The sequence below is a fragment of the Heloderma suspectum genome, chromosome 6 (assembly GCF_057233095.1).
Source record: "Heloderma suspectum isolate Gila_16-S chromosome 6, 16-S_ref, whole genome shotgun sequence".
NCBI lineage: Eukaryota > Metazoa > Chordata > Lepidosauria > Squamata > Helodermatidae > Heloderma > Heloderma suspectum.
In genome coordinates, this window is record NC_139463.1 from 79,075,805 (window position 1) to 79,085,764 (window position 9,960).

General features: G+C 46.9%; 1 protein-coding gene across 1 annotated transcript in view; it reads left to right on the top strand.

Annotated features, from left to right (window-relative positions):
- The window catches only part of LOC146341338 (vomeronasal type-2 receptor 26-like), a 28,707-nt gene extending 19,132 nt beyond the window's left edge, over window positions 1–9,575 (top strand). Inside the window, exons 7-8 of the mRNA XM_084807380.1 lie at window positions 1,896–2,022; window positions 8,674–9,575. Of these exons, the coding sequence (XP_084663506.1) occupies window positions 1,896–2,022; window positions 8,674–9,575 (1,029 nt within the window). The remainder of the gene's footprint in view (window positions 1–1,895; window positions 2,023–8,673) is intronic.
- Window positions 9,576–9,960: the final 385 nt, after the last annotated feature.

Sequence of the window (9,960 nt, forward strand, 5' to 3'; positions counted from 1 at the left end):
TCTTCCCCGGAATCCTCCCTGGCTGCCTCTGCCAGACTTCCGGCCGCAGTCCGGCAGTGGCCAGAAAACGACCCGGAGCTGCTGCCGGAGCTGCTGCTGCCACCAGGTAGGTCCATTCTGGGGGGGATTTTGGGGGGTAGCGGGGGGTAGTCCACTCCGCCATGGACTCCAGGTAGCCAGATTCTTTAGAATCCAGCCTCACTGGAGTCCATGGCGGAATTCTCTGACATCCCTAGCTGGAACAGAATCATGAAATCCTAATGCAGAATATCCTTTGAGGAATTTGATCATGGAAACTCCTAACTGCTTAGCCAGGTCAGACTGGGCAATATAGATCCCAATAGGTGCCACATGGGGTCCCCATGGATTGTTGCAGACTCATTGTTGCAAATAGGCATTGCTTACTTTACCCCTTCTTATTGTTGCAGGAAGCAATGGGTTTTGTCTAGGGTTGGCGGAGAATTTCTCCCTGAAACTTTGGGGGGCCGAGCGCCAACGTGTTCGGCCCCCCAAACAAGTTTCGGGGAGAAATCCTCTGCACCCCCCGCACCCCGCACCCCCCCGGGACGGGACTTACCTTCGCCGAATGTCCCTCCCGGCGGCGGGTCCGGCTGGCGGTTCGGCGGGTGTTCGAGCGGGGCGGGAGTGGCAGCCGGTCTTTCGACCGGCTGCCGCTGCCGCCATTGCAATGAAAGAAAAGAAAAAAAAAACGCCCCCTGATAGGCTACATGACAATTCACGTAGCCTATCACGGCTAGATTTGCAAAGTCAGCCGTGATAGGCTACGTCAATCGTCACGTAGCCTATCACGGGTGACTTAAAAAAAAAAAAAAGTGTGTACGGATAATGGTGGCCCCCATAGGGAGCCGCCATTCCCATTCCTTATTTGGTCGCCGTAGTCTACGTAAAGGTTTACGTAGACTACAGCGACTAAATAAGGAACGCAAATGGCGGCTCCCTATGGGGGCCGCCATTAGCGTACGCGCTTTTTTTTTTTAAGTCACCCGTGATAGGCTACGTGACGATTGACGTAGCCTATCATGGCTGACTTTGCAGATCTAGCCGTGATAGGCTACGTGAATCGTCACCTAGCCTATCAGGGGGTGTTTTTTTTAAAAAAAAACTTTCGCGTTCGCGGCCGGGCGAGGCGGGAAGCCTCCTCCCCGGCCTGAATTTCGGCCGGGTGAGGCGGGAAGCCTCCCCCCCGGCCTGAATTTTGGCCGGGCCGAGGCGGGAAACCTCCCCCCCCCGGCCTGAACTTCGCGGGGGGACCAACGAAGCGCCTCCCCCCCACCGCGAACGTCCTTCGAGGACAGGTAAGTGACTTTCGTCCACCCCTAGTTTTGTCCCTCTTCCTTGCAGTTTTCCTCCATAGCCCATTGCATTCTTGGGCCATCCATGTAAACTAACCATATACTTCCATTCAAGATAAATTCAAGTGAAATTTCCCAGAAGATAATTGCTCTTTTTTTCTTTTCTTTTTTTGCACTTCACAAATTGTTGGAAGAATTCCACCTATTCTCACCGAGAATATATTCTGTTTGATCTCGTGGATATTTTTAAGGCATTTATGAATATAAAATGTTGAATTTCTTTTTCTTTTCTCTTACAAATCTTCTAAAATACTTGTGATGTGTGAAATTTCGTTTGGCTCTACTTTTAACTCTTATTAGGTGCAGCAGGAAACTTGACTTCAGAATTTCCTAGTTTTAAAAGTAGAAATATAAGTGGACTGTCATGCAGGAATTAGTGCTATTCACCCCCTAGTTTTGTATTATTATTATTGTTATTGTTATTGTTGTTGTTGTTATTGTTGTTATTGTTGTTATTGTTGTTATTGTTGTTATTGTTGTTATTGTTGTTATTGTTGTTATTGTTGTTATTGTTGTTGTTAGACGCAGCCCCATTCCACGTGTGTGGAGAGCTGCCTTCCTGGACACAGCAAGATAGTTCGAGAGGGGAACCCAGTTTGTTGCTATGACTGTATTCAGTGCCCAGAAGACATGATCTCTAACCAGACAGGTAAGTGACAGGGCACACCTCTCCTAGGAATAGTTTCAAATGTCTATATCCTTTCATATATTAAAATCTATATACAATTTTTGATTGCCCAAAGAACTGACACAATCACTGTAGCAATCTTCTAGTGACCCAAATCTTAAAGACACGTTGATGTTATCCATGACCATCTTTTGAGTGTTTAGCATTAAATGACATGTGAGATGACATGTTGAATAATAATATATTTGCACTACTTTTCACTAACTTTTCATAAATCCCCTCAAGAATCCACATAGATGGTATGAGGTCAGTGAATCCACTGCCCTACATAGAGCAGCAAGTTGCCCCAACTAGGATGTTTTTGCAGGGTCGGGGGGGGGGGTCTTCTTAATTTGTGACATGATAATAACAGCCTCCAGTTCAGGAATTCCAGCTTGCACACATACACACACACACACACACACACACACACAGTAGGACTCCAAAGTCTACTGCTTCAGGATTTCTCCTGACATAGCTAGGGGTGTACGGATTCCCCACACTCTGTTCCGGTGGGGAATCCATGGGGGTGGAGACAATCTGCTGCTCCCCCCGGAATCGGATTCGGGGTGGGGGACTGGCTTGTGGGCACTTACCTTCCCTCCTGCCAGCCAAAGCCGTCGCCTCCTCCCTGTCGATTGCCATGTCTTAATTTTTTAAAAAATTAAATAAAGACATGGCAATCCGCAGAAACAGGGAGGAGGCGGACAGCTCTGGCTGGCAAGAAGCAGCCGAGTGCTGTTTTGCCTCCAGTCTTCCTGGAGTGGAGGTAAGCGGTCCCGACCTGCTGCAGATTCCTGAGGCTGGATTCCAAAGAATCTGGCCTCATTTGAAACCGCAGCCGATTTATCTGACATCCCTAGACCCAGCATGGAGCAATCCTGATCACAATCACCTTGTTTTTACTTACATGATCCTGTGTGGTAACATGAGTCTTGAAGAGTTAAATATTCTCATTGTCTCTTATGGGCTAGAGTGAGACTCCACAGCTTGGACTTGCCTTTGCTCTAGTTTTCAATTTCATTTGCATTTGTGCCAGCAACAAAGAAGTATATTTGTGTTCCTGCATTAAAGAGCAAGCAAGCATTGGTTTCGTTTCGTATGAAATCACTCTGACACTGAGTAGTACAGAGTCAGATGCTCAAAGGGTGTAATAAAGAAATAACTTAAAGTGTCCTGGAGAAATATCTACCCTGACATTTCAGGCATACCCTTTTAAGGCACACTGTGCTCATAACTCTAGGGACAATAATGATATATACCCTTTAGAGTACTTAATGATTGCAGAAATCTGGACCCATTTCACATGGCTTCAGGGCCACATACGGAGTTGGGACTGCCATGGTCACCTTGGTGGATGATCTTTGCCTCAGAATCGATAGGGGAAGTGCATCACTGTTGATTCTTATGGATCTCTCAGTGGCTTTCGATACCATCAACCATGGTATCCTTCTGGATCGCCTGAGGGAGTTGGGGGTTGGGGGCACTCCTCTGCAGTGGTTCCAATCCTTTCTCTCAGGACTGTTCCAGATGGTGTCGCTTGGGGATAGTTGTTCCTTGAAAAAGGAAATATTATGTGGAGTCCCTCAGTGCTCCATTTTATCCCCGATGCTGTTCAATATTTACATGAAACCGCTGGGAGAGATCATCAAGAGGTTTGGGCCTGAGTGTTATCAGTATGCTGATGACATCCAAATCTATTTCTCCTTCATATCTTTACCCAAGAAAGTCATGACTCCTCTGAATGACTGCCTGAAGTTGGGAACAGGCTGGATGAGGGAGAACAAGCTGAAACTGAATCCAGGCAAGACAGAGGTGTTCATTGTGAAGGGTCCTCATTCAGGGATTGAGGTATGTTGACCAGTTCTGGATGGGGTTGCACTCCACCGGAAGGAGCAAGTTTGTACCTTGGGGATGCTTCTTGACCCAACCCTTCTCCTGGCACCCCGGGTGAAGGCAACGGTGAGAGTGCCTGTTATCAACTTCAGCTGATACTCCAGCTACACCCATTCCTGGAACATATGTTCCTGGTAATGGTGGTGCACGCGATGGTAACCCCTCGGCATGATTTCTGCAATGCACTGTACTTGAGTCTGCCTGTATATTTTGTTCGGTAAACTTCAACTGGTACAAAATATGGCAGCCAGATTGGTCTCTAGGACATCCCGTGGAGACCATATTACACCGGTTTTAAAATCTTTAAACTGGCTGCCAAATTGTTCCTGAGCAAAATATAAAGTGCTGGTTCTTACCTTTACAGCGTTACATGGTCTAGGTCCAAGGTACCTTAGGGGAGCGTCTTCCCCCCTACATCCCAGTCCGCCACCCAAGGTCCTCTGAGTAGGGATGTACGAAACACCTACCTGGCTCTGTGCAGGGGCATCCGTGTGTGTGGGGGGAGGCACTCCGTCCCTCCCCCCAGAATCCTCGACAGGGGGGGGAAGTGCTCTGTCTCTCCCCCCAGAATCCTGCCTGGCCAGCCGCAGCCAGACATCCAGCTGCTGGGCAGCCCTGCAGGGACGCAAATGGCAGCTGTCGTAGCTGCCGCCATTTGTGTCCCTGTATTGAGCAGTGATAGGCTACGTAAATATTTACGTAGCCTATCACGGTAGGGGGGAAAACCCCAGCGTATGCAAATGGCGGTAGCCGCTGCCGTTTGCATACGCTGTTTTTGTTCCCCCCTTGCCGTGATAGGCTACGTAAATATTTACGTAGCCTATCACGGCAGGGGGGAAAACCGGAGCATATGCAAATGGTGGTACCCGCTGCCATTTGCATATGCTGGGGTTTCCCCCCCCCCACCATGATAGGCTATGTAAATACTTACATAGCCTATCACGGCCTGCGCAGGGACACAAATAGTATTTACGTAGTATAGTATTTATGTAGCCTATCACAGCTGAAGAGGAGGAAGTAAATGGCGACCACAGGACGGCCACCATTCGCAAAGCAGCACAGATGGGAGCAGGTAAGTGCTCCGCTTCGCGTGCCTTTCATGGGGTGGGGGGGCGGGGGCTTCATTCCACAATGAATTTCGGGGGGCCGAATGCACTGACATTCAGCCTCACTGAGATCTGTCGCGGAATTCCCTGACATCCCTACCTCTGAGGGATCTCTGCTGCAGCTGCCTAATGTGAGACTGGCAGCCACACACAAGAGGACCTTCTCCTTTGCTGCCCCTCACTTGTGGAATGACCTGCCAGTTGAAAGCTGCCTGTTGACCTTGTTGAAGGCTTTTAAGTAGGGATGTCAGAGAATTTTGCCATGAATCTTGGGGAGGCCAAATGCCAGTGCATTCGGCCCCCCGAAATCGGTGGCGAAATGGTCTCCCCCTCCCGCCCCCCCCCCAGGATGGGACTTAACTTGTGCAAATCTCCCTTTGCGGCGGTGGCTCCAGCGGTGGTTCGGCGGCGGTTCGGCGGCGGTTCGGCGGCGGTGGCTGCGGCGGCCGGTCTTCCGACCAGCTGCCACCACCGCCATTTCCAAGTTAAAAAAAAAGTGATAGGCTACATAAACATTTACATAGCCTAACACAGCTAGATTTTAAAAAAATACCGTGATAGGCTACGTAAATGTTTACGTAGCCTATCACGGCTGAGTTAAAAAAAACAAAAACAAAACCGCGCGTACGCAATTGGCGGCGCCCATGGGTGCCGCCATTTGCATTCCTTATTTTGGCACAGGTAGTCTACATAAACATTTACATAGACTACAGCAAAAATAAGGTGAACGCAAATAGCATAGCGTCTTGCGTATGCGCGGTGTTTTTTTTTTTTTTTTAACTCAGCCGTGATAGGCTACGTAAACATTTATGTAGCCTATCACTGCTGACTGCAGGGACGCAAATGGCGGTGGCTATGCCCGCCACCATTTGCAGTCCTGGCAGGACAAGATTTGCGGCAGGAGGGACGGGGCGCCTCCCCCCCGGCCAGAATTTTGAGGGGGGAGGGATGGGCCGCCTCCTCCCGGCCAGAATTTTTGGGGGGGGGAGGACTAAGCACCTCCCCCCCACCGCAAATCAACTTTCGTAAAAGGTAAGGGACTTTCGTACATCCCTACTTTTAAGCATGCATTAAAGATGCTGTTATTCTAGCAGGCCTTCCCTTTTTAGAATACTTATTCCTTTTGCTGACTTGTGTATATTATTTTTAAGCACTGTTATTTTAAGCTGTGTTTTACTGCTGGATTTGTTAAACAAATTGTTTTAGTTCAAAGTTGTTTTTAGGTATATGTTATTTGTCTGTATGTTCTATGTCAATGGTTTTTAAACTTTGTATATTGTATTTTAATTTTTTAACTTTGTCAACTGACCAGAGAGCTTCGGCTATGGGGAGGAATAGAAAATAAATAAATAAATAAATAAATAAATGAATAAATAAATAAATAAATAAATGCTGAAAATATTACCCTAGATTGTTAGAAACATTGCTGTGCTGTGTCCACTACAGCTAGCTTCCTGGTAGGGATGTCAGAGAATTCTGCCAGGGACCCCAGTGTTGCAGGATTCAATAGATTCCAGCCTCCGGGATCCATGCTAGAAAGGATCCCTTACCTCCGCCTCCCACCGGAATCCTCTTTGGCCAGATCCTCCCTGTGGGTGACTCCGTATTGTTGGTGATACAGCCACCACTGGAATGCCGTATCGCTGGCTGAGGGATCTCTGGACGCAAATGGCATAGTGAATGCCTTTTGCAGCCCTTAGGTTAACCTAAATGCAGCCGTAAATGGCTGCAATTAAGTTAAAGCAAGGACTTTATGGCTGCAAATGGTGTCCACTATGCCATTTCCATCTGGAGATCCCTCAGCCAGCGATACGGCATTCCAGTGTTGGCCATATAGCCAACGATACAAAGCCAGTGGCCTGCTCCGTGGAATCACAGTGGAGTGGAGCCGGACAAAGAGGATTCCGGGGGGAGGGACGGATCACCTCCCCCTGCAAGCAAATTGCCCCCTGGAACAGCAGGTAGGGAATTGGCCCATCCCTACTTCCTGGCCACCCATGCTGTAATCTGCCCTTATTTCTGATTTTCTACTGAATGTGTACACAGTAGCATGAGGCCTGTACAGTGATACTAGGCAGAGAAATCTACCCAGCATTCAGTAAAAATAAATTAAAAAATCATTATCATCATTTGCTTTCCAGACTAAGTTTCAAGGTTCTGAGTTAGTCCATGACATGGGAACCAACTAAAAGTTTTCACCAGGTTGTCTGATGAGAAGGAAAAACAAAGGAGAAGTCAGACAAAACTACAAGGAGGGAACCGCAAGGACTCAAGCCACACACGTCTTATTAGTTTTTCTGCACTTATTCAGATAATCAGAGCTGTAGGATGGAAGCATTTGTTATGCATTTGGAATCTTAAACTGAGAAAATTGTATGTATTGTTGTCAGCAGCACCTTCCCAAAATGCTTTACTTTAGCTGCCTTGTAATGCATTCTTACTCTGTTCCTTGATGAGGTTTCTTTCTTTCTTTCTTTCTTTCTTTCTTTCTTTCTTTCTTTCCTTTTTTCTTTTCCATTTTTTTTTCTTTTCTTTTCTGTATTGGTGTTTTCTCATGATTCAAGATTACATCTGAATTTTGGAGGAAAAAGCTCCACTATTATTTCCTCTCTTATCTGAGACAATTTTGTTCATTTTATACCTTTCAATATCACTGTGTTCATTGTATCCTTAACCTACGTATTCCTTGGAGTGGTGATGTGGGAATGGTGGCCATTTAATTCCTGAGGTCCATAATGATTTTTTCATTAAATATGCTACACATGCCCTATTCTGTACATAAAATTGTTTCCTTTCCCATCCTCAAATCCTCCTCTACCAGGAGAAAGGGGAGGGGGATCAGTTGATGCTGTGCACCAGCCAAAAAAAAGACAAGGAAAAGGCCCCATCTAGAAATGTGACAGCCTCCCCTGTAGTGGAAGTCTGGCTACAGGGCTGCCTTCAACCCTTGAACATACTTGCTGAGATTATGTAATGCTTTGGAATGTTAATAAAGATTCCATTTTATTAGTCCAGGGATATAGGGTGTTTCCCTCCCTCCCTCCCTCCCTATGGAAGATGTCATTCCATGGAAGGTTGTTGCAATTGCTGCATCACTCAGAATAATTACATCCCCCATAATCCCCTCCTCTTCACAGATTACTAATCAGCTAATCAGCATGTGGAGTTCTTTTGGTTATACTACAGTAACCGATACAGCTGAGTGCGGTGTAGTATCATTGGGTCTGTTGAGTTGTGTGTCTTGGGTGAGTTGTGAAAGATGATTCTCATGACAGGCTATCTTGTCTGGATCATTCCAAGACTGGCGACCACAAGGAATCATCAGTATGTTCCTCCCTGATTGGTCTGGGTTGCCAGTTCTCCATGAATCATGCTGGAATTGCACTTGAAAGGTTATATTCTGTTTGAAATGCTTATTATTATCAATGTTGCTGCTGGGAATGAATATGATCTCTGGTGTGCTACCAGCCCAGGTACACTGAAGTCATTGTATGTAACATAGACATCTGAAGGCCAAAAAAGAGAAAAATCCGAAGTCAGGAATTCTAGTCAACCATGGACTTGGCATTATGACAGCCATTCTTTGCCAAGAAAGCTAACAGTACCACACACTTTAACTTAACCCTTTCAGATGCCGTGCACTGTGTCCAGTGTCCAGAAGATCAATATCCAAACAAGAACCAAGATCAATGTATCCCCAAGCTTCGGATCTTCTTAAACTATGAAGAGCCTTTGGGAATCGTTTTAGTTTCCCTGGTGATTTCCTTTGTTGTGATAACAGGTTTGGTGATCCTGACCTTTGCAAAGAACTGGGATACTCCCATTGTCAAAGCCAACAACCGAAACCTCACCTGCATTCTCCTCACCTCCATTCTGCTTTGCTACTTCTCTTCCCTTCTCTTCATTGGCACTCCTGGGAAGGTGTCCTGCTGTCTCCGGCAGTTGGCGTTTGCAATCATTTTCTCTGTTGCAGTGTCTTGTGTCTTGGCAAAAACCATCATTGTGGTCTTGGCCTTCATGGCCACCAAGCCAGGCAACAAGATGAGGAAACTGCTTGGGCAAAAAGTGGCAAATGCCATTGTGCTTTCCTGCTCCTTCATTCAGGTGTGCATCTGCATTGCATGGCTCTCAATTTCTTCTCCATTCCCAGATGTTGACATGCACTCCCAGGCTGGGCAGATCATAGTGGAATGCAATGAAGGCTCCATCCTCATGTTCTACTGTGTTTTGGGCTACATGGGCTTTCTGGCCCTCATCAGCTTCACGGTAGCTTTCCTAGCCAGAAAGCTGCCGGACACTTTCAATGAAGCCAAGCTGATCACCTTCAGCATGCTGGTGTTTTGCAGTGTTTGGATCTCCTTCCTTCCAGCTTACCTGAGCACCAAGGGGAAGTATGTGGTGGCTGTGGAGGTTTTTGCCATCTTGGCCTCCAACACTGGGTTATTGGGTTGCATCTTTCTCCCAAAGTGTTACATCATTGTTCTCAGAGCTGAGCTCAACTCCAGGAAGCTTCTAACTGATAAAACTAGTTAGGACTTATGGGGAAATTAAAGGTTTCCTCTACTTCATCCCCTTGGTCATTTAGAGCAAGGCAAAAGCAGTTCTATTCAGGCATTTTAAATTGGTTAAGTTCCCCGCTAATAGTTACCCATTCCCTTGGCACCCCCAAAGAGAAGGATTTGACCCCCAGGCCTGACATTCTGTGCCTCTGTTGTATACAATGATGCTGCCACAGTGACATAAAGGATAATGGTGGCCCAGCCAGATTGCAGGCACAACCAGCTAGATGTATGTGGGAAAGGAAAGGGGGTGGCAATGCAGGGAACAGATGTTGGTGACCAGGAAAGCACATTCCTGTTTGGCCTAAACCTTACAGTGGGTATGAACTAAGATGGCATGGGACTGGGGAGGGGACTAT